General features: G+C 41.6%; 1 protein-coding gene across 1 annotated transcript in view; it reads right to left on the reverse strand.

Annotated features, from left to right (window-relative positions):
* Positions 1-18,896: 18,896 nt before the first annotated feature.
* The window catches only part of znf507 (zinc finger protein 507), a 31,120-nt gene continuing 24,003 nt past the window's right edge, over positions 18,897-26,013 (reverse strand). Inside the window, 2 exon segments of the mRNA XM_034183572.1 lie at positions 18,897-20,251; positions 24,135-24,269. Of these exon segments, the coding sequence (XP_034039463.1) occupies positions 19,819-20,251; positions 24,135-24,269 (568 nt within the window). The 3' untranslated portion in view covers positions 18,897-19,818.

Consider the following 26,013-nt stretch of genomic DNA (forward strand, 5'->3'; position numbering starts at 1 on the left):
CATTCTGGTTAGTCTTCTATCTACACTCAACAAAAATATAAATGCAACACTTTTGGTTTTGCTCCCATTTTGTATGAGATGAACTCAAAGATCTAAAACTTTTTCCACATACACAATATCACCATTTCTCTCAAATATTGTTCACAAACCAGTCTAAATCTGTGATAGTGAGCACTTCTCCTTTGCTGAGATAATCCATCCCACCTCACAGGTGTGCCATATCAAGATGCTGATTAGACACCATGATTAGTGCACAGGTGTGCCTTAGACTGCCCACAATAAAAGGCCACTCTGAAAGGTGCAGTTTTATCACACAGCACAATGCCACAGATGTCGCAAGATTTGAGGGAGCGTGCAGTTGGCATGCTGACAGCAGGAATGTCAACCAGAGCTGTTGCTCGTGTATTGAATGTTCATTTCTCTACGATAAGCCGTCTCCAAAGTCGTTTCAGAGAATTTGGCAGTACATCCAACCAGCCTCACAACCGCAGACCACGTGTAACCACACCAGCCCAGGACCTCCACATCCAGCATGTTCACCTCCAAGATTGTCTGAGACCAGCCACTCGGACAGCTGCTGAAACAATCGGTTTGCATAACCAAAGAATTTCTGCACAAACTGTCAGAAACCGTCTCAGGGAAGCTCATCTGCATGCTCGTCGTCCTCATCGGTGTCTCGACCTGACTCCAGTTTGTCGTCGTAACCGACTTGAGTGTGCAAATGCTCACATTCGCTAGCGTTTGGCACGTTGGAGAGGTGTTCTCTTCACGGATGATGCGAAGGAGATGTGTTGCACTGCATGAGGCAAATGGTGGTCACACCAGATACTGACTGGTATCCCCCCCCCCAATGAAACAAAACTGCACCTTTCAGAGTGGCCTTTTATTGTGGACAGTCTAAGGCACACCTGTGCACTAATCATGGTGTCTAATCAGCATCTTGATATGGCACACCTGTGAGGTGGGATGGATTATCTCAGCAAAGGAGAAGTGCTCACTATCACAGATTTAGACTGGTTTGTGGACAATATTTGAGGGAAATGGTGATATTGTGTATGTGGAAAAACTTTTAGATCTTTGAGTTCATCTCATACAAAATGGGAGCAAAACCAAAAGTGTTGCGTTTATATTTTTGTTGAGTATATTTTGATGGTTGTTTTCCATTTTCTTCCACGCGTCTGTTTTTTTTTTGTGTCCATTTTAAAGCATTGGAGATTATTGTAGATGAACAGCCTATAATTTTTTGCACCTACGTATAAGTTTTCCCCTCTCCAATCAACTTTTTAATCAAACTACGCTGTTCTTCTGAACAATGTCTTGAACGTCCCATTTTCCTCAGGCTTTCAAAGAGAAAAGCATGTTCAACAGGTGCTGGCTTCATCCTTAAATAGGGGACACCTAATTCACACCTGTTTGTTCCACAAAATTGACAAACTCACTGACTGAATGCCACACGACTATTATTGTGAACACCCCCTTTTCTACTTTTTTTTTTTTACTAATAGCCCAATTTTATAGCCTTAAGAGTGTGCATATCATGAATGCTTGGTCTTGGATTTGTGAGAATCTACTGGTACCTTGTTTCCCATGTAACAATAAGAAATATACTCAAAACCTGGATTAATCTTTTTAGTCACATAGCACTACTATTATTCTTAACACTACTGTATGAATTTCTCTTGATGTTTATCAAGATATATGAACATTTATGTAACCCTATGCCTTTTTAAATCATTTGTGTAATAAATCTCAAATATAAAATTAGAAAGTGTCGAGCCAGGAAGTCTTGGAGGGGTGGAGCGTTTACAGAGAGCCCTGGAGGATGAAGTGGGAACTAAAGTGGATATAAAAAAGATCAAAGATGCTTTACAGAAACCGGCAAGGTCACACGCCCTCTGAATCAGTTCCAGACCGAGCTGTGACATGCAGGCTTCATAAGAGAATAACGACGGCCACAATTATCTCTTAACTGTCCGAGATGTATTTTAAAAAAAGGCTTACGCCAGGGTGTTAAAGACAAAAATGGGATGCAAATTCTCTAAGGTGTTCCTCTCAGTGTTAAGAGACAGCGGTGTGCCAGAAAAGTTGCAGACTGATGCAGGAAGAGTTTTTTAACAAGACTTGTACAGCTCTTAGATTTTGCCACAGGCAGCGATCTGAAGGCCTCCATGGTTGAACGACTTAATCGCACTCTGAAAACGAGGATGTGGCGAATTTTCACTACTAAAAACACATGGCGGTGCGTTGACATGCTACAGGATCTGCTCAAAGATTATAATAGTAGTTATCATAAAAGTGTAAAGATGAGCCCTGATCAGGTCACAAAATGTCAGAGAAGTGTTTGAAAATCTGTACAGGACATTTAATATTCACACGCAGCATCTGAAGATGAAATTTAAGGTGGGAGATGCTGTTAGAACATCAAAAGTGGGAGGTGACCAAGTGGTGTGTGCGCTTGGTTTCAGTGCATAAGGTTCCCGGTTCAAACCCCACCCCTGCCACATTTCTCCATGTAATGTGGAGTTGCATCAGGAAGGGCAGCTGGCATCAAACTGGTGTCAAATCAACGTGCAGATCCACCTTGGATCTGCTGTGGCGAGCCTAAGTGGGGAACAAGGGAGTGGCCGTAGGAGGAGTGTCAGGGGAGGATTAGAGGAGTGTTTGATAAAACAATATGAACAAACTTGCACTGATGGACTGTTCAGTGTCAATGTGTACCGCGCTCACCACCGACTTATATAGGGTGTCCCAAAAAATATCCAACATTTAAAACTCGGTTTGACCCTTAAATGCTACAAACTTAATCACTTATGTTTCTTTTTTACTTGCAGAGACCCTGAAGTTTATGTTGATGCCAAGCAAGACTCAGGAAAATGTCAAGATTAACCATACTACAGTCAACAAAAATGATTGAGTTTTGGCACCAGACCAACAGGTGCAGCGACTTTATGCTGGAGTGACAAAATGCAGGGCCATTATTGACAATGGTATGAAAAACTTCAACCTTTCAGCTTTCTATCCAGCCATAGGTTTAAGCCCTAGACATATGCTTTGACCATTTTTTTGAGGACACCCGATAAATTGAAAGACTGTGGCGCCGATCTCATAGACGGGTCATTTAATGAACTGGAATTGCAGGTCAAAATCTGCAAAGACAAACCTTAGCAGATTATTCTGCAAGATATTCAAGATATTCTGGAGGAATGCGAGGAGGGGAAGAAAACACAAACTAGACAACTTGACCGTCGTGGCCTTGTGGCCAGAGTGCGCTTTAGCACCCAGTCAAGAGTTTCACGTTCAGGGGCCATTACATGCAGACAAACCCCCCACCGAGAAGACTTCTTTTGAACAATTAAATTTAAGCATTAAATGAATTCAGGCCAATGACGCTTTTTGCCTGATGTGTGCAGATAACAGCACTTTCAAGTTAAATATTCTGGGGACATCTCTATTTGTCAAAAAAGTGTCCGTCTCCCCAGCCGTGCCATTAGGCCACCCTGCAGCCCTGATGTACACATTATCACAAATCAACGTCAGGATTTATGTCATCCCCCAGAATTCCAGGATATGCAGTCAGGAGAATCTGTTGAGGACCATACTAAAATATGTTGTTCTGGATATGGTGAATCACAACATGTCCAGCGGGACGAGACATTAGTCACCATTAAACTTTGAACACTGCGACGTGGAATACCTGGCTCTGAGCCAAAACGGGAGATGCCGACTAAAGCCTTCCAGCCTCAATTTAACAATGGGACACCTCAAAGACCTGCCTCTGTGTATAGACCGTGGATATTTTCCTCAGGAGTTTGCCTTGTACATGTTAAATTTGAAACCTGAGGAGGACAGTGGTGCACTCTGCCCCGTTTCCACAGGAAGCCCAAGACTGGAAATGAGGTTCAGAGTAGCAACCCCACACATCATCAGGCTTGTGTACGCCATTACGATTCTATCCTGGAAATTAATTCCAATACGCAGATGCTCATGGATTACTACTGGGACCATGAAAATGCTAGAATTGGACGCTGTGATTTAGTGTTTAGCAGGAGATGTATTTGGCGGTGTTTGGACATCTGACAAAGTAACCCCTATCAAGATGAATCCCCCCCTGGTATATTTTGTTGTAAACACCCACCTGAGCCATTTACCTGGAGAACACTGGCTGCCTATCACGATTGAAAAAGATGGATGAGCTACAGTTTGACTTGAGTTCAGCCCAGAATTCCCGTATTACCCTAAAAACATCCTGCAGTATTTGGAGAAACAACCTGGGATTAAAAACATTTTGTATCCATTAAACCCTTATCTTACCCGGTCATCAAATTTTGACAGAAGGCTCTTTACCCTCTGGCACAAGTTGTGCCACAATGATGTCATAAAAGGAAGTCACATTTGCTCAGAGCAGTTAGCATCAGCTCTCTGATGCCTTTCATTATTGTACTTTAGTGAATGTAAATCATTTTTATCAGTACAAATTAGAAAAAAAAAAAAGTTTTTTAAAATAATTTTTTAAATAAATGCAAGGTTTGTTTGTTTTTAGGCTAAATAAAGTGGCATGATTATTCTCTGACATTTCTTTGATGAAACCTGATTCGAAAAGGCCAGAAGGCAAAAACAAAAACAAACAAAACCATCACAACTGTTGGACAACAGTAACCTTAAAGAGGACGGTGCATAAATAGAACTATTTCACATCAATTTAAATCTACTGAGTTTTTTTTTCAAACACACAGTTGATACTTTGAAAAAGCAAAATGGCCTGGATTCTTTGAGCTACACCATCTGAGTTTCCTGCTGGAAGCGCAGCGCCATGACCTGACAAAAATCAACGGAGACAAACAGTATTTACATATTTCTCAGTCTTTATTACCAAAAATACAACACAGTGACATAATACTGCCTATGATGTTCTAAAAATAAATATACAGAAAGCAAATGCCACATTGCTGTCTGACGAGTTGAGCTTTCATGACAAAACCGAGGACGAGCAAAAAAAAAAAAAACACGAGTGATCAGGACGAAGATACTTTTCAACAACTTTTGGTTTAAATGCACACATTTTATTTTGTGCTTTGCTTACAATTAAAAAAGAAAAAAAAAAACGTTCCCTCAAGCAGACTGCAAGTGAATAAATACAGAACCAAACCTATTTTTTTGTCTGAATATTTCAACATTGAAAAATAGATTTGAGATTCTACAGTATGTACATACTTGAAATACAGTATCTGAGAATTTGATCAATCAATCAATCAATCAATTTTTTTATATAGCGCCAAATCACAACAAACAGTTGCCCCAAGGCGCTTTATATTGTAAGGCAAGGCCATACAATAATTATGTAAAACCCCAACGGTCAAAACGACCCCCTGTGAGCAAGCACTTGGCTACAGTGGGAAGGAAAAACTCCCTTTTAACAGGAAGAAACCTCCAGCAGAACCAGGCTCAGGTAGGGGCAGTCTTCTGCTGAGACTGGTTGGGGCTGAGGGAGAGAACCAGGAAAAAGACATGCTGTGGAGGGGAGCAGAGATCGATCACTAATGATTAAATGCAGAGTGGTGCATACAGAGCAAAAAGAGAAAGAAACAATGCAATGATCGTGATAGTAGAAAAGCTGTTCCAGGACCATCTGCACTTTTGTTTCTCTGAGATGCTACAATCAAACCAATCGCGGATTTACAGATTTATTTCTTTGCAGCAAAAATGACAATTCCCAGTTTGAGAATTTAACAAACTTTTTTTGGAAACCACATTGGTTATTTGAAAATATTAAAAACAAAACAGATTTTAGAGGACTTCAGAAAGTAAGCGTAAATTCCATTTTAAGTTAGCGTCATGAGCAACATCTCGGTTACGGCGGTGTCAGTGCATTTCAGATAATTCCTTTGGACTCAAAATCTCAAAACTATTTGGCGGGTGTTCCTGGGTGGGGTGGGGGAGAGGGTCACTAACAAATTAAATTAGGAATAAATAAAACCCATACATATGAACATTATAAATCCGTACTTGGTGAATGCAAACCTCTGACAACCAAAACAGCATTTTTATACTTGGGTCTATGGGCCTTTGTGACATCACAAGGCAAGCTGAAATGAAAGCCAGAAAGGATATCAGGATATGTTTACAGCTTTGTGAGGTCATAAGGCCAGCTCTTGAAATACCAGGAAAGTGCTAAAAACAACAACAGAAAAACTGCATCAACAACTAAAAAAATGTTATTCAATCAGATCCAGATCTGTATTAAAATTTAAGCAACTCTCTCTTGACCCAACATTTGGATTCATGACACCTAATCAGATCCTTTGATTGTTGTATTCTACGCCATGAGAAATTCATTTGTCCTGCTGTACGGGTGATGTCACAAGTGTGCATTTTTGGTACTATCTGTGCATTTTTGTCCCATCCCGTTTTGCCCTATTGGATTCCACCATAAACTTTCTGTAAAAATTATTCCATGATACGAGGAAGCTAAATCCAGCACCTGCAATGTTTGCATGGACATTAGTTAAAGGCTCTTGAAGTGCTGCGAAATAAAGAATTAGACAAGTTATTGTTGGGATTTTTTGCTATCCCGCTGCTCACGAATTCCGCTTAAAGAAGAAACACCTTTCGAAATTTAAGTAAAATGGCAATAAAATACACTGATGCAGATCTATTTAAGTGTCATATAAAACAAATAATGAGCATTTTCAGTTTTTGCAATGGAAAAAGTAGTTTCTTTTGTTGAAAGATGGAACACTTCCATTGCACTAAAACATTCAGGGACAGTTGCAAATGTTGGTTGACCCTTTTACCCTTCCAGATTTTTTAAAATTATTATTAATAAGGCACAAATCAATTATTTCCGCCCACACTGTGACTTGGGATTGGTAAGGGCCCCTTCACATATAACACGATTGAGGCAGAATGGCGCATAAAGGAAGAGTTAAATGCCACTCGTGAAAAATCAGATCTGCCTCAAATGCCTCATGCCTGTCGCTACAACCATTCACACACACCAGCAGTCTAAAGACAGACAGTGCCCTGCGAGTGCCCATTCGACTCCCCTCTTGGCAGGTGTCGGCCAAATTCCAGGTGCCACACAGGAACATCCAACACTGGTCGATGGACACTTAGAAAAGGCGGGGCAATTCATCCTCCTGACATGATTGTGAAAATTGCCTAAGTGCCCCATGAGTGTGGCATTGCCAAGCAACACATGGGTGTGGCTGTGCTGAACTCCCCCACCCCCCAACACGTGGTGTGCCAGTGTGTTGGCTCCCCCGTCAACACATGTGGCGCGTGGGGGGCACACTTGCATGACATGCTGATATTTATGTACAGATAAGATCACATGGGGGCCGGCCAGCTGGAAATGACGGCTCAGTGCACACGATGTGTTACATTAAAAACACAGAACAGAGCCAGGACACGTATATAAATAATTACTACAATAGGTACATACCCAATTACATAAATAACTAAAATAATCACAGAACATAGAAACAGAGAGTGACATTTTGTTCTGTGCGCTGAACGAACAGGTGGGCGTGGCCGCACACAGAAGCAACTGTTGAGATCTCTGGACCCTCGAGTCACAGCTGGAGAACATGTACTGTGTTTTGAAAGACATGATCTTACAACTCTACACCATGAGGCGCGTGTGTGTGCTTGCTGTCCTCACGTGAAAATACATAAAAACATACAGTGAGGAAAATAAGTATTTGAACACCCTGCGGTTTTGAAAGTTCTCCCACTTAGAAATCATGGAGGGGTCTGAAATTTTCATCTTAGGTGCATGTCCACTGTCAGAGACATAATCTAAAAAAAAAAAAAAACGGAAATCACAATGTATGAGTTTTTAAAATAATTTATTTGTATATTACTGCTGCAAATAAGTATTTGAACACCTGTGAAAATCAATGCTTTGTTTGCAATTACAGAGGTCAAACGTTTCCTGTCGTTCTTGACCAAGTTTTCACTGTGTGTTTGGGGTCATTGTCATGCTGGAAGACCCAGCCATGACCCATCTTCAATGCTCTTACTGAGGGAAGGAGGTTGTTTGCCAAAATCTCACAATACATGACCCCATCCATTCTCCCTTCATTACGGTGCAGTCATCCTGTCCACTTTGCAGAAGAGCACCCCCAGAGTATGATGTTTCCACCCCTATGCTTCACGGTTGGGATGGTTTTCTTGGGGTTGTTCTCATCCTCTAAACACAGCAAGTGCAGTTGATTCCAAAAAGCTCTATTCTGGTCTCATCTGACCACATGACCTTCTCCCATGCCTCCTCTGGATCATCCAGATTGTCACTGGTGAACTTCAAATGGGCCTGGACATGTGCTGGCTTGAACAGGGGGACCTTGCTGCCCTGCAGGATTTTAAACCATGACAGCATCATGTCTTACTAATGTAATCTTTGTGACTGTGGTCCCAGCTCTCTTCAGGTCATTGACCAGGTCCTCCTGTGTAATTCTGAGCTTTTTCAGAATCATCCTTACCCCACAAAGTGAGATCTTGCATGGAATCCCAGACTGAGGGAGACTGACAGTCATCTTGTTTCTTCCACTTTCTAATGAATAATCATAACAGTTGTTGTCTTCTACCAAGCTGCTTGCCTGTTGTCCTGCAGTCCATCCCAGCGTTGTGCAGGTCTACAGTTTTGTCCCTGTTATTCTGTAGACAGCTCTTTGGTCTTGGCTATGGTGGACAGGTTGGAGTGTGATTGATTGAGTGTATGAACAGGTGTCTTTTATACAGGTAACAAGTTCAAACAGGTGCAATTAATACAGGTAAAAAATGCAGAATAAGAGGGCTTCTTAAAGAAAAATTAACAGGACTGTGCGAGCCAGAATTCTTGCTGGTTGGCAGGTGTTCAAATACTTATTTGCAGCAGTAACATACAAATAAATTATATATTAAAAAAAACATACATTGTGACTTCCTGATTTTTTTTTTTTTTTTTTTTTTTAGATTATGTCTCTCACAGTGGACATGCACCTAAGATGAAAATTTCAGACCCTTCCATGATTTCTAAGTGGGAGAACTTGCAAAATCGCAGGGTGTTCAAATACTTATTTTCCTCACTGTATATCACCTTTGCCACAGGCTGGAGCGGCCACACAGTGCGGACATCGGCATGCTCCTCCATTTGAAAAGGACCGTCTGATCATGTGTACACTCAGCTGGCAAGCTGAATGTCACGTCACCCACGAGCTATGGTCTACATGACGCAGTGTCCTTTGGCATGTTGCTCGCTGGACACGCAGGGCCAGCAGATGTGGACATAAGAGCGCACTGCTTCATTCATGTCATTTCATGACTGTACGTCTATGACCATGAGTCATCTACAGAGGAACAGAAGGCTTATACTTGGGTTGGATTAAATACTATAAATTGCTGTGTTTTTTATGGTGTGTGGGTTTTTTTCCCACAGCAGTTGTTGGGAAAGTGTAAGTACACGGACCCACAACAGGGGGCGCAAATGAACGGACAATAGAATAGGTCAAATAACAACACTTTACTGTTGCGAACGTGCACAACAAACACAACAGATTCCACAATAGATCAAAGGTCAAATTACAAGGTGTCGTGTGGGCAGGCTCGAAGATAGGAGACGCCTGTCCAAAGCAGAACCGGAACCACACGATTTCCTCCGCCACCAGACCCCGGGAATACTGGAGCCGCCAAGTCCCGAACTCCCAGGTGGCCACTGCCTCCGCGTGTCGGACCTGGTACTGCTGGCGAGGAACAAAAACACAATTAAACGTGGGTGCGTCTGCACCCAGCAATCTGCACGGCAGGGAAGCTACCTCCACCTCTCGTTGGAGAAAAAGTCTGTTATCACTCACAAAAATCACAACAAAAAGGCTTTCTATCAAGCAGTCAGGCTGAGGATATTACCTTTCAGGTAGAACGATATCTCGGCAAAGAGGTGGAGATGACGTCTTGCTGATATACCGATGCAGATCAGATGAGTGGTGACAGCTGTCACAGGTGATGAGTGTCAGCTGTCACCCCGGCTGCTCCTGTGAGGCGGCAGCGCCCTCTGGTGCCTGGAGCCCGCACTCCAGGCAGGGTGCCCTCTGGTGGTGGTGGGCCAGCAGTACCTCCTCTTCAGCAGCCCACACAACAGCAGTGGTGCGATGTGGCACCACACTCTTCAACTGCTCGCAGTGTGTCGCCGCTGTATCATGCACGCCTGTCTGACCGTGTGTCCCTCCCGACAGTAGGTGGAATGTTTCACGGTTCCCCATTTTGTTTTTTGTTTGTGTATTTTCTTCTGGTTTCTGCTTCTTTCACCCAATGTTGGGTTATGTGTGAAGGGGCCCTAAGACTGACTCTACAGCTCACAGCAGCTTGTCAAAATTTCACTGAACAAACGCGACACACATGACTTCCTGCAATTCATTTTACAAAGACGTGTAGTGTTTGCATTAAAAGGTCAGTTTGATTTTCTCAGAATTAAACAAACTGTACAACAACAACAAAATCAAAGAGGAATATTTTATGCAGTCCATATTCAGTAAGTCACACATGCATGGATCTGTGTGTTAATCTCATCACATCCAGCCCCCGGGGCACGGGTTTGACACCCAACGGTAGACTGCGTGTACAGAATCCGACTTTTACGACAGTACTCATGATATTGCAAAGCAAAAAGGTACAAAATAATTTGAAAACAAGGATACACTTCACAGAGGTGATTAAAATGAACTAATGGCACAGATTTATGGCTCCGTAGTATGTGTGAAAAATCACTGAGGAAAATAGGAAGGGAGTGAAAAGCTCCCAACTCCAGATGTATAAAACCTCTTTATGGAATTAAAACTCTTACAGCCTGTAATTAATCTGACTGAAACTTCTATTTTCATTTAATGACCAATATGGCATTAAACTCCCTTGTGTACAAGCTTGAATTTAACATTTCAGTCCCAGTTCAGGTTTCTTTTTTCTCTCCAATGCTGCATCTGGCAACTCAATCTCTGATGAAGGTAATTTTGTTTTTGTGGAACATAAAATGTGGAACATTTTATCGACTGGAATCACGAGCAAACTGGAACTGTGATTTATCAAATCGCTGCTGAAAAGAACTGATGATGAGCAGAATCGTTATGCTCCTCCTGCACAGTTCAATATCCAATATATATTTAGCAAAATACATTTAAAATTGTACTGAAATGCAAGAATTTACTGGAAAGTAGGCAAGCAGTTTAGGATGGAGTTTGACTCGCAGCTGGATTTTAGTTTCCGTGAACGGTGCTAAAAGTTTTCAGATTTCCTCAAACCCATTTCCAGTGTTGGTAGTGAAAACAGGATCCTGACTGAGCGTTTCTGGCGGGAATCTTCTGTTCATGTTCTTACAATTAACATGTTACTGACGACTTGTGTGGTGGACATACGGTTGCACGAGACTCGCTAAAATTCTTTTCACACCATTTCAACAACTGTCTGTACTGATATAACAATGATTTCTGAAGTTCAGGGACGCATTACCTCTCCCCGCTGCCAATAACTGACGAGCACATTCAGGTGTGCTCAGCCAATCAAGAGTGAACAGACACCTGATGACCATGCCTGTAGCTGGGTTGCTATTCCAGATTTGTGCAAAAGTTTAGCGATATGTTCAGAATGCCAGTAAGAAAATAGCTGCAAAGTGATTGAACACTGTTGGCGGGTTCTGTTCTTTTGTGAGAAATGTAAATCTAATAGTCACACCGATGGAACAGTAAGTCCGGCTAAATATTATTAATTGCTCGTGCAGCCGGCGTAAAACTTATGCTGAATCAATCTGCATGTGACGACCCCGACTGAAAACAAGGGAGCAGCCAAAGGGACTTACTAGAGCTCTGGCAAAATTCTTTTGCACCTGCATTAATGATAAATGTCCACCAGGTGAAGATATCACTCCATTTCAAGAACTTTGGGACACAATGATGACCAACCTGTTGCTTATAGTAGTATATAAAGTTTTTTAAGCCAATATTGCTAAATTGTCACTTCTTGTAACACCAAACAATCTCTCTATCTTTTACTTTGTTCAAATGTACCGCGTTGTGTATTTTACAATGTCATGTGATGCTTTTCATACATCATGTGGCATAAAAGCGAAAACATGTTTCCACTGCAGTTTTTCAAAGTAAGGCTCTTTTTTTTAAAAATCACCCGAAAACCTCATGTGAGCATAAAAGCATTTGGCGAGATTTTAAGTTTTTTTCAAATATGTGTGTTTCCATTAAGTGTATTTTTCACTTCGCCACTACTTCAAAGTGTGCAATTTGGAAAGTAACAGAAACCTGGCTAATTTTTGACAAAGAGAATAACATGTAGGCAAGGGTGGTGGCCAAGTGGTTAGTGCGGAAGGCTCTCGGTGTAGGGCCACCCTTATCTATTCTCCATGTAATGTGGAGTTGCGTAGGAAGGGCATCCGGCGTAAAACTTATGCCAAATCAACATGCAAATCCACCTCTGATCTGTTGTGGCGACCCCAAAAGAAAATAAGAAAGAACCGAAGGGACTTGTTTTAAAGAAGAGAAGAAAATGTGCAAGTTACTGGTCCCTGAAGACCGGAATCAGCAACCACTGATTAAAGGGATCAACACTGAACATAACATTGATTTTTAATCGGATATCCACTCTTGGTTTGACGAAGAATCAGAGCTCCGCCCTTTATTGCTGTTCCACACCTGCTGCAGAGATCTTTGTCCTGATCACTGTCATCCATCACTGAAGTACAGCTGCAATGACTTACTGATGACAAATAGACTATTAAGTTAATCAATCAACTTTTGATGATCAATTAATCATTCCGAGTATATATTTAAAAAAAAATCCAAATTCTTTGACTTCCGCTTCTTAAATGTGAATATTTTATGGCTTATTTTGCATCTGTCATATTGCACAGATTTATGAACAAACCCACTTGATAAGAAGTCATTGGGGTGGCACACTTGTGTTCACTGTGATTAAAAGAAGCAGAAAGCGATCGGTAGACTGATCGCTCTTCTTTGTGCCACAGAAAGCACAGATTAATTAAATCACCGGGACTGCACGTTGTTTTAATCCCAAAATGCTCTTGAGAGAGAAGAGCTGCTAAAAGGAGGACTGGTTTGCATCCCAGCTGCACAAAGCTCTCTCAAAACAATATACGTGGACTGAATAAAGCAACTTTTTTTTTTATTGCGTTAGTCCATTAAAAGCCATGTCTCTCCTCCCACAACTTCTCTGCCTCCATAATCGTTAACTGGAAACAGGCAGAGTAACGAATGAACTTTTGCATGTGGTTGCTCAACCTTTTATTTCCACTTAATGCCAACATTGAATATTAACAGAGGACACGGCTTTGTAGCACTGCCGAATTCGCGTTATAGGTTATTTAAAGTGCAGCGTAGTATTAACAACATTGTATAATCCATATTGTGACACGGTGTCAAACCGGTGCAGCGACAACAGTAAAAGCCTCAGAGGAAAATTAAAGTTTGATGTAAGCAGCTGGACTCAGTCAATCAATCAATCAATTTTATTTATATAGCGCCAAATCACAACAAACAGTTGCCCCAAGGCGCTTTATATTGTAAGGCAAGGCCATACAATAATTACGTAAAAACCCCAACGGTCAAAACGACCCCCTGTGAGCAAGCACTTGGCGACAGTGGGAAGGAAAAACTCCCTTTTAACAGGAAGAAACCTCCAGCAGAACCAGGCTCAGGGAGGGGCAGTCTTCTGCTGGGACTGGTTGGGGCTGAGGGAGAGAACCAGGAAAAAGACATGCTGTGGAGGGGAGCAGAGATCAATCACTAATGATTAAATGCAGAGTGGTGCATACAGAGCAAAAAGAGAAAGAAACACTCAGTGCATCATGGGAACCCCCCCAGCAGTCTAAGTCTATAGCAGCATAACTAAGGGATGGTTCAGGGTCACCTGATCCAGCCCTAACTATAAGCTTTAGCAAAAAGGAAAGTTTTAAGCCTAATCTTAAAAGTAGAGAGGAGTGTCTGTTTCCCTGATCCGAATTGGGAGCTGGTTCCACAGGAGAGGAGCCTGAAAGCTGAAGGCCCTGCCTCCCATTCTACTCTTACAAACCCTAGGAACTACAAGTAAGCCTGCAGTCTGAGAGCGAAGCACTCTATTGGGGTGATATGGTACTATGAGGTCCCTAAGATAAGATGGGACCTGATTATTCAAAACCTTAAAAGTAAGAAGAAGAATTTTAAATTCTATTCTAGAATTAACAGGAAGCCAATGAAGAGAGGCCAATATGGGTGAGATATGCTCTCTCCTTCTAGTCCCCGTTAGTACTCTAGCTGCAGGACTCAGACTGAAAACTACATTCATTTGCGGAATTGAGCAGGGTTTTTTTTTTCCTACATTGATTTTACAGGAACTCAATGCAGATGTGTGCACCACAGTATGTGCTGTTACTTAAAAGGAACTTTACATCACATTAACAGGAGTTACAATGTCTCAATTTCTGAATTCAATGCATGTCAAGTGGAGCTGTTGGGACTGCGGGGTACGAGATGATGACATTTGAATCAGAGTATTGTATTCTCTAGTCCCTCCATAGCAAGTTGCATCTGTCAGAAACATGCACTGTGGTGGGGGTGGGGTGTGTGTGTGTGTGTGTGGAACAAGATGCACCTTTTTTCTGTAAATGTAACTCACACTGTAACAGCGTTACCCAGGAGGAAGGTATAACTGACGTGCACTTGGCAGCATGAGCTTTTATTTAACACGAACTCAATGTAGCACATGTGCACATGACAGCATGCGCCTTTACTTAACACGAACTCAATGTAGCGCATGTGTACATGACAGCATGCGCCTTTACTTAACACAAAGTCAATGTAGCGCATGTGCACAACAATGTGAAAAACACTGATGATAGAACATGGTGTCATGAGTCCCCAACACCGTGGTGTAAATTTGAATGCATGTCTGTAGTAAAGCCTGTCCCTTTTCCTTTCTTTGCTTGGGGTCACCGCAGTAGATCAGACATGGACTTGCACGTTGACTGATTTGATTTTTACAACAATTTTTTACACAGGATGCCCTTCCTGAGGGAACTCCACATTACATACAGAACTTGGCCTCCATGCTGTCCAAAAGCACAATGCCAATCTTGAAAATCTGTCCATTTTATTTCTGAGTTTTGACGGTTTTAAAAGAAGCTCTTTAAACTGGGCAGACTCAAAACAGAAGCATCTTCAAACCTCACACTGATCTGATCCAGCTACCCTCATTTCCACCAGATTTCATGACATATTCTACATGACTGGAAAGTTTCAAGATTCAATTTTTCCCCTCAGTTCCTGCCAGTTTACATTTCTCTTTTTGCAGGTGTCCTTAACACATAAAATCATTTTATATATCAGGGCTCAATTTTCCTCTGGAAAGGCGGTTTGCTGCCACGTGTTCTGGGTGACAAACGACTTTTGGGCAATGAAGCAATCCATCACAGCGCACACGCAGCCTCATCCGCGCATCAACATCTCTGCTTTACCAAATGCTGCCATTTTAATTTCACAGCAAATCCGCAGTCAATTCGATACACTCCGTTCTTCACTCGACACCAAACAAAACGAAACGGGGAAAAGACACCAAAACGTGTGCCTTACAAACTTTATTTCCAAACTCATGTCTTCTTATTTCAGGTATGTCAGCTGGAAAAGCAGCATTTCAGAGGTATATTTGAAATGACAGTCTGTACGGAGGAGGAAAGTGTCTATACCCACATTCCAAAATAAAGTAACAAAAAGCTGCTAAAAATCTACTTGTATAAAATGTCCTCGACACTCAAAAGATATACATTTTCTATTCTGCAAGCTGGAATTTGTTAAAAAAAACAAAACAAACAAAAAACAAAAAAAAAAAACAACAAAGTTACGATTTCAGAACAATCATTATTGAGCAATTATTGGAAACAGTCTTTATGTCATCAAGTACAGAGCAGAAGACCGATAATTTTGTACATAACTAATTATATACTCAAGTGGCAAATTGTTTAGGTAATTAATGTGACTGCTCATCTGATGGTAAAGGTCTAGACGAGAGCCCATTCCATATGATTTTTTTTTGGGTGTGGATAACGACAGTAAAAAAAAAAGAGATACTGCTTTATCTGCCGATATATCTGTAAAAAATGATAATTTGTAACATTTCATTATCAAAATTCTCTGAACAAAGAAATGGTCTGAGGTTTGGTGTTTTACAGTTTATACATGAACTTTTATTATAAATAACTACAAATATTACGAACAATCAAAGTATGTCACACTGCTTTCATTCAGATTGATAGTCTGTGTTTTGTATCCCTCACAATTTGCAGATAATAGAGTTACTGTCTATTTTGACCCCGTCTAGCTGGTGGCATAGCAAACACTCATCTTTCGGGGCTGTAAAACATCCAATCCGATTGAAAAATAAATGGTACCTGTTCGCTTTGGCTCTGGCTCTTGTACATAACATGACCAAGGGGTGACTGGGGTCCCAACCTTGCTGGACATAGTAAACAATGCTGTTGGAACGCCCTCTGCTGAACAAATTATGACATGGAAAAATTTGTGTTTTTCCGCATTGTTTATTCAGTAAAATAAAAGTGCTCATGTCAGAAAAACTTAAAGTAATACAGTTACCGTATATGAATGAATGGCCAATATCACCGGCCAATCAATATATCGGTCGGGCTTTAGTCTAGACCTTTACTCATGTAGAGGCATCTGGAAAATATTCACAGAGCTTCACTTTTTCCACATTTTGTGATGTTTCAGCCTTATTCCAAAATTGAGTAAATAAATTTTTCCCCCTCAAAGTTCTACTCACAACACCCCATAATGGCAACACAAAAAATCTTTTTGAAATTTTTGCCAATTTATTAAAAATATACAAAGAAATCAGTATGTTAACTCTTACTGAGTGTTGTTAGAAGGAAAGGTGATGTAACACAGTGGTAAACATACCACTGTCCCAGCTTTTTTGAAACATGTTGCAGGCATCCATTTCAAAATGAGCAAATATTTGCACAAAACAATTACGTTTATCAGTTTGAACATTAAATATCTTGTCTTTGTGGTGTATTCAATTGAATATAGGTTGAAGAGGATTTGCAAATCACTGTATTCTGTTTTTATTTACATTTCACACAACGTCCCAACTTCACTGGAAAAGGGGTTGTACATAAGTATTCACACACTTTGCTCAATACTTTGTTGATGCACATTTGGCAGCAATTACAGCCTTAAATCTTCCTGAATATTACGGCACAAGCTTGGTGCACCTACTTTTGGGCGGTTTTGTCCATTCCTCTTTGCAGTACCTCTCAAGCTCCATCAGGCTGGATGGGGAGCGTTGGTGCACAGCCATTTTCAGATCTCTCCAGAAATGTTCAGATTCAAGTCTGGGCTCTAACTGGGCCACTCAAGGACATTCAGAGTTGCCCTGAATCCACTACTTTGATATCTTGGCTGTGTGCTTAGGGTAATTGTTGTGGTGAAACATGGTCCAGTCTGAGGTCAAGAGCGCTCTGGAGCAGGTTTCCATCCAGGTGCCTTTTACTCCTCAAGTTCACGGACGATACAACATTGTATATACATACAACGATACAAGATACACTGTACTTATCTCTGATGGGGACAAGTCCGCCTACAGACGTGAGATTGACCACCTGGTGTCCTGGTGCAGACAGAACAATCTGGAGCTCAACACCCTCAAGACAGTGGAGATGGTTGTTGACTTCAGAAAGAACCCAGTCCTGGCCGCCCCCATCACTCTATTGTAGAGTCCTTCCGTTACCCGGGGATCACCATCACCCAGGACCACAAGTGGGAGCTGAACATCAGCTCTCTCATCAAGAGCACAACAGAGGATGTACTTTCAGCGGCAGATGAGGAAGTTCAACCTGCCAAAAACAATAACGGTAAACTTCTACACTGCCATCACTGAGTCCATCCTCTGCTCTTCCATCAAAGCCTGGTACGCTGCTGCCACTGCTAAGGACAGAAGCAAACTGCAGAATACCATCCATGCAGCAGAGAAGGTGATCAACTGCAGTCTGCCATCCCTACAGGACCTGTACACCTCCAGGGCCCTGAGGTGAGCAAGGAAGATTGTGGCTGATTCCTTCCACCCAGGTCACAAACTTTTTGTCACCCTCCCCTCTGGCAGGAGGCTGAAGTCCATCAGGACCAAAACCTCAAGACACAAACAATTTCTTTCCATCCACTTTACTTATAAATAATGCCAGAGATCCTCACTTACCATGCCCCCCCCAACTACGATAAAGTAAAGATTGGTCATGACAGCACTGAACGGTACTGTGCATCTATACTCCAATCACCTGTTGTTGAACAGAAATGTTTCTGCACCCTTCCCCAGAATTGTTCCTCAAGACAATCCTGTCTCAGAGGTCTACAGACAATTCCTCTGACTTCATGTTTGGTTTGTGCTCTGACATGCACTGTCAACTGTGGAATCTTATATCTAGACAGGTGTGTGTCTTTCTGAATCATGTCTAATCAACTGAAATTACCCCAAGTGGACTCCAATTAAGCCGCAGAAACATTTCAAGGATGATCAGTGGAAACAGGATGCACCTGTGCTCAATTTTGAGCTTCATGGTACAGGCTGTGAATACTTAAGTACATATATATATATATATATAATTTTTTTCACATTGTTATTATGGGGTATTGTGTGTACAATTCTGAGGGAAAAATGAACTTCATAAATTTTGGAATAAGGCTGTAACATAAAATGTGGAAAAAGTGAAGCGTTGTGAATACTTTCTGGAGGCACAGTATAGCTTCTTGAAGTAACATGATTTGGCGCTGTGTAAATAAATGGAATTTTACTTCTTAAGCAAGTGTCAAACCATAAATCAAAAGTGAAAACAGTGGGAACTGTTTCAATAAATATTTCTGAAACATTAGGCACCATTCAATTAAAATAACAGGCTTAAAACGGACTATCCCACGTCTCTTCTCAACTTTCCTTTTGCAGATACGCATGGCTAACCAAACCAAACGTTAAGCATGCTGCAAACATCGCACATCATCTACTTCCCTCTGGTTTTCTTGTATACGTCCTTTGAGAACCAACACATCCTTCATCCCTTACAAGCCACTACTCAAGAAAACAACATTAAAAATTTGAATTACAAACAAGAGCTGTGAACATATAAATGGCGTAACGGACACAAACATGCATAAAAATGATAAATATTAAATCATAGTCAACTTACGAACGATGCCCATTGGCATGCACAAACTCAAAGACTTGGAACATTCTCCCCGCAACTACTGAACGCTTGAGTCACCACTGCACTAGATTAAATACATCAAATGTTACAGTAGCCGTAAAAGAGCTGCCTTACGGTCAACATATGAATTAGACTGGAAAAAATAGTTTTCCATTTTATATGAGGGATTAGATGGTTTTGTGAGGTAAGGACTGTCCCTGTAGAGTTAAAATCCTATTTGGGTTTGTCATTGAAGCCAAAGTGCCGGCCCGATAAACACATTTATCTCTTATTTGTCAAACTATGCCACAGTTCTCCTGCACTGGATGCGTATCACAAATATGAAAGAAAAGTCTTCAAGATGCATGTATTGGAACACCAGCTCAGCCGAGAAACTTTGAAATTATTGCCTTCCCGTCAAGAGAGAAAATATTCTGAAAAAAATAATGGCACCTGAAGAACAGGTTTCACTGCAGCAGGAGTGAAATGATACTACCACAAAGAAAAAAAAAAAAAAGCACAATCACCTCGAGGTAAGAAACATCAATATTGAAATGCTTATTAAAAGCCTAGACGGACAAGACCTGGACAAAGAGTGGGCGGTCTCACTCTGCGGTTTGGAGGCTCAACTGTGGTTCTGGTGGTTGCTCCTTGTTCAGGATGATGCTGATGATGTCTCCCTCATGCTCCTTCATGTGCTCTATCAGCCGCTCTTTACTGGTGGACTCAAACCCACAGATACAGCAGCAAAAGAGAAGCATGCAGTACTCCAGGCCTGGCCCTGAGACAGGTACGTGGCCAGGATGCGGTCGGCCCTGTGCCTGAATCTGTGCAAGGTCCTTACCCTGGAGACCTTGGTCTTCACTGGGTCGCTGTGAAGAGTCTGTGTTGGCTGGAGAAAAGCATACCGAGCCTTCCACTGCCACACCAGCTGCCTGTCTTGATGTGGGCATTGGTTCCTTCTGTCCCATGCTTTTGTCCACTGAAGCCTGGGACACCACAGGCCACTCAGCCACCAACTCCACCTTCTGAGGAGCACTGAGGAGAAGACAGAATGAGGACTTAAAGAAAACACCAAGAGGGAGCATAAATTTAACCAAATTTAATGCCACCTTAAACACAAAGTACACTGGGGCCAAGTGCCCATGTAGGGGTGATTCTGGTGGAACAGTGCTGAGAACGTGCACACAAATGCCTCAACCCAGCAATTTCAGCACTTACGGTGAGTGTTGGGTCTGTGAACACACAACTAACTACTATGTTAGAATGTAGCACAATAAAAAGTACTCACCCTCACCAAAAACCAAGCGTCTGTCCAATCTGCTATTACAGATTAGTTTTTGTCTATTGTGATAGATTCTGAGTGACAAATCAGCAAAAATAAATGTCTCATTGGCACATTAACTGTTTATTACTTTATTGCTGAGAAATGTTCTGGAAGTTATTCGCGTTGGCTGACTGATTTCTGCTCTGTCTCTGTTTGAGGTGCAGTGCTGAGTGCAACGTAATCAAGCCTGGACTTATCTTTACTGGACTCATTCTGCAGCATGGAGTCAGCCTGGGGCCACATTTTGGAGCCTGGGAGACTTTTGGAACTGCTGGTTGTAGACTTTTACTGCCTCTCCATTGGTAATTATAACCACTGGAACTGACAAGTGCCTTGATGCTTGGTTCCATCATCTCTCTTGGGCACATTGGACATTTCTCTGTTATACTTTATTGGCCTTTGTTATTGTCTGTTTGGCCAAAGCAGATAGCCACCCCTGTGAGTCTTGTCTGCTTGAAGTTTCTTCCTACAATCAAAAAAGCCCAAGGGAGTTTTTCCTGACCATTATTGCCTACATACTTGCCAAGGGGGTTTGGTAAGGTTAGACCTGACCCTTGTGAAGCACCTTGGGGTGACTTGTGTTGTGTTTTGGCCCTATATAAATAGATAGTGCCCCCCCCCCCCCCAGTTGCCTGGAAAGGCGCTACAGTGACATAAAAGTGGCTTTCTGAAAATGTGGATTTTCTACTTAAAAGCACTCAGAGTAGCCAGACAGTGGGTGTGCAGTTTCTTCTGGAGGTGGCCGTATGTGGCCACATACAGCAGTGTTCAGTATAATAGTAGTGCTATGTGACTAAAAAGACTAATCCAGGTTTTGAGTATATTTCTTATTGTTACATGGGAAACAAGGTACCAATAGATTCAGTAGATTCTCACAAATCCAACAAGACCAAGCATTCATGATATGCAAACTCTTAAGGCTATGAAATTGGGCTACTAGTAAAAAAAAAAGTAGAAAAGGGGGTGTTCACAATAATAGTAGCATCTGCTGTTGACGCTACAAACTCAAAACAATTATGTTCAAACTGCTTTTTCGGCAATCCTGTGAATCACTCAGCTAGTATTTAGTTGTATAACCACAGTTTTTCATGATTTCTTCACATCTGCGAGGCATTAATTTTGCTGGTGTGAAACCAAGATTTTGCTCGTTTACTAGTGTGCTTGGGGTCATTGTCTTGTTGAAACACCCATTTCAAGGGCATGACCTCTTCAAGTATTTTGACATATCCAAACTGATCCATGATTCCTGGTATGCGATATATAGGGCCAACACCATAGTAGGAGAAACATGCCCATATCATGATGCTTGCACCATCCATGCTTCACTGTCTTCACTGTGACTTGAATTCAGAGTTTGGGGGTCGTCTCACAAACTGTCTGCGGCCCTTGGTCCCAAAAAGAACAATTTTACTCTCATCAGTCCACAAAATATTCCTCCATTTCTCTTTAGGCTAGTTGATGTGTTCTTTGGCAAATTGTAACCTCTTCTGCATTGTCTTTTATTTAACAGAGGGACTTTGCGTGGGATTCTTGCAAATAAATTACCTTCACACAGGCGTCTGTCACAGCACTTACAGGTAACTCCAGACTGTCTTTGATCATCCTGGAGCTGATCAATGGCTGAGCCTTTGCCATTCTGGTTATTCTTCTATCCGTTTTGATGGTTGTTTTCTGTTTTATTCCACGTGTCTCTGGTTGTCCATTTTAATGCATTGGAGATCATTGTAGATGAACAGCCTATAATTTTTTGCACCTGCGTATAAGTTTTCCCCTCTCCAATCAACTTTTTAATCAAACTACGCTGTTCTTCTGAACAATGTCTTGAACGTCCCATTTTCCTCAGGCTTTCAAAGAGAAAAGCATGTTCAACAGGTGCTGGCTTCATCCTTAAATAGGGGACACCTGATTCACACCTGTTTGTTCCACAAAATTGACAAACTCACTGACTGAATGCCACACTACTATTATTGTGAACACCCCCTTTTCTACTTTTTTTTTTACTAATAGCCCAGTTTCATAGCCTTAAGAGTGTGCATATCATGAATGCTTGGTCTTGTTGGATTTGTGAGAATCTACTGAATCTACTGGTACCTTGTTTCCCATCTAACAATAAGAAATATACTCAAAACCTGGATTAATCTTTGTAGTCACATAGCACTACTATAATTCTGAACACTACTGTACGCTTCATTTTGATGCTGGCAACCAGAATGAAAGAAAAACCTAAGAACCTAAATGAACAATAATTCTTTGGGCTCCCAGAAATAAAACTCACATCAGGACTTGAGCCACCATAAACAGTTTATATGGTCTTTCTTTTGGTGTCAAATTACTCCCAACATACAGACCCTTCTTTAACATATATGATGCGATCGATAACTATATAATCATATTTAAGATGACAGAAAAAAAAATACCCCTACATAAGTCACTATTGGCTCTCTAAACTGTTGTTGAAAGCCACCAGATTACATCATAACATATTCACGTCTAATTTGTGTATGGCGGGAAGCCGAAAGGCATGTTCTCTTGAAGCTTAATTTATTTTGTTTGCTTTTTTGTGGAGTGAGGTTGGGGGAAGGTCAAGAAGTCACTAAATCTAGTGAGAACATCACTAACTTGGTAATGTTGCACTGAGGCACCTGTGTGCTGGATTGTTTCCAGAAAAACAAACCACATGGTCTAAACATCATAGCTCATGTTCACTCACAATCCAAGTGATCCTCCTCATCTTTTTTTATCCCCAAGTAACCGCTCAACTGACACAAAGTCATTCCAATGGTACCCAAGGATCCTCCAGAGACCTGGTACCAAAGGCATCCAGCTGTCGCCTTAGGTCACCCGTTCGTGTCCGAGTCTCACAAACCATTCAGCAAGTCAGGAAGCACCAGAACCTGAAAGAATTGGACCTTTGTTCTCCTGCAAAGATAACCTGCGTCACCAAACACCTCTGACCTTTTACCTCATGACTCAAAAAGACCTTTCCAGGCGTCTCTGGATCTCAAAGTCCGAGGTCCCAGAGACATGAATGTCACCGCTGAGATAAGTGAAATTTCTCTACAAGTTCAACACTTTCACCACATACAGATGGTGACACAGAAAGTCGTTAAAAGCCTGGATCTTAGTCTTGATCCAGGATAATCCCAAACCCAGACACTCTGATTCCTCACTCAGCTTCTCAAGTGCTGCAATCAGAGTATCCATTGATTCAGCAAACATCACAGCATCATCTGTGAAGTCGAGGTCAATAAACCGTTCCTCACCATCAAAGGCACCAAAGCCAGTGGTTTCCATAACCCAAACCAAGCACCCAACAACCATTTTTAATGTAGTTTTACAAATATTTACTATATCTAAGATGGGACCTCTAAAAATAACCGACATAGGCCTGTAGGTGGCGAGGCATGCACATGACCACTAGTATGTGTGTAAAATCTCATGTTAAACTGTGTCAAAAATCATCATCTTTCCATTTTGTGCTTTTTTTTCATCATTTTCTCTTGGACAGTGGACATGTGAGGCTCGTCACATGGAGGCCGTAACCAGCTAATGTCCGTCCGGTCATTGGAACGTCTGTTTGTTGTGTGCGTTTACCGGCTGCTCTGGGACATGGCCTCGTTAATGGCTTTGTTAACTTGCTCGTAGTTGTAGTTCTTGTCCCCGGCGTGCTTCCACATGTGGGATTTCAGCGACGGCGGATGGCTGCACACGTATCCGCACAGCAAGCACCTGCAAAAGTGGTTTGAAGGGAGAGAAGAGATGACGAGCAATACAGCGAGAGCGGCTCAAGGCTAAGTGATTTAATATGTGTGCTGAGGTCTGACTAATCCCGTTACTGCTTTCTATCAAGTGACATCATTCCGACTTGAGCCTCCACCACGGAGGCTGAGCCTCAAAGACAAACAAGCAGAGCAAGAGGAAATAGGATTTACAGTGCGCTGGTGAAGGCATTTGTCAAAATTAAGAAAATCACAGATCATGATATTATGTACTATTCAAATTAATGAAAGCGGCTCACATTCCTACATTTGGGATTAAAGCCTGATCGCACGTTTAACAGCCAACAAAACGTAAAAGAAGACACTGAAACTAAATATCCTGTATGACTACACACCACCGACTACACCTGTGACCTTTACTTAACGTGCATCTACTTAAGTGAGATTATTAAATCTTTTTTTTTTTCTCGTGTATATGGGGCCAATATCTCTGATCAACCTACCTTAATCTTCCTTTGTCACCCGTTTATTGCTTCATCTCACATCCAAACCACCTTACTCCACTTTTTCTTTGATGTTTAATATTTCTTGTTCTGTCCAGTTTTATAGCTGCACACATCAAGAAACCTCAGCATCCTCATTTCTCACATGCCCAACTTCTTCTCCTGCACTCCCTCCACCACCCATGTCTCAGCCCCATACATTAACTCTCATGTGGATTTTTCAAAGCAGAGCAGGTCACTTAGGGATCAGGGATCTGATTTCAGGTATGTCCACTTGAGGCTACCCGACTACAGAGGGGTTTCCATTATCCTCCAAAGTGCACAATTTGAAGCATTGAAAATACACTTAATGTAATTGGTTAATGTCTTTCAAAAAGTAGCTTCAAAGTTGCGAGCAGTACCCCTCAGCCCCTCCTTTAGTTCAAGGTGTCAGATGTCTGAATTGGAATGACTGAAAAGATCCATGTGTATTACCTAACATGAACATCCCCACCAAAAACCGCGATGATCAGTCATGGTATTTTTGAGTTAATGCACAAAATGAAAACTCAAGATGGCAGCTGAGGTGGCCATATTGGATAGAGGAGCACAACTAAAACTAATAGGCTTGTGGAGAAACCTAGCCTGAACATCGACAGCAAAAACATAGTGATGATCCGTGACAGCGTTTGGAGTTAACCAATGGAATATGATTGGCCGTCAGCAGCCATCTTGGTTGGGGGAGTGCTAGCCTTACATGTCTTCCTGATGTCACGAGAGAACTACCACAGAAATTTCAGACCTCTAGCAGATCTTTAGTTACCATTAGCAAAATAAATGACAGATCTGAATTTTGATAAGCATCTTCCTGTACACAACTTGGACGTATCGTACAACTTTCAAATCAATCTCCAAGCAGTTCTTCAGTTATCATCACAAAACAAAAATGTTTATGTGTTGGACAGACATCATGCAAGATGACAATACCCTCCATGCAGTTATAGGTCATATGACATTTTAAGATACACGTGGCGCTACTCATGGATGAAGTAAGAGAAGACAGCTTCTTAAAACTTATAAGAGATTATGTTATGGAAATACTGAACTTGGGAAATAAAAAAAAAAAAAAAAAAAAAAAAACAGCAATATGTAGCAGGCCTCCCCACCCATCACCATCGCTATTGAAATTACAGTTCTTGCAAGAGGATCAAACCCTGCAGTCTCATTCTGTCAGCCAGTGGAAATGCTGCCATTCTGCCAGTGTTCTGTCGA

Source organism: Thalassophryne amazonica, chromosome 2 (assembly GCF_902500255.1).
Source record: "Thalassophryne amazonica chromosome 2, fThaAma1.1, whole genome shotgun sequence".
Taxonomy (NCBI): domain Eukaryota; kingdom Metazoa; phylum Chordata; class Actinopteri; order Batrachoidiformes; family Batrachoididae; genus Thalassophryne; species Thalassophryne amazonica.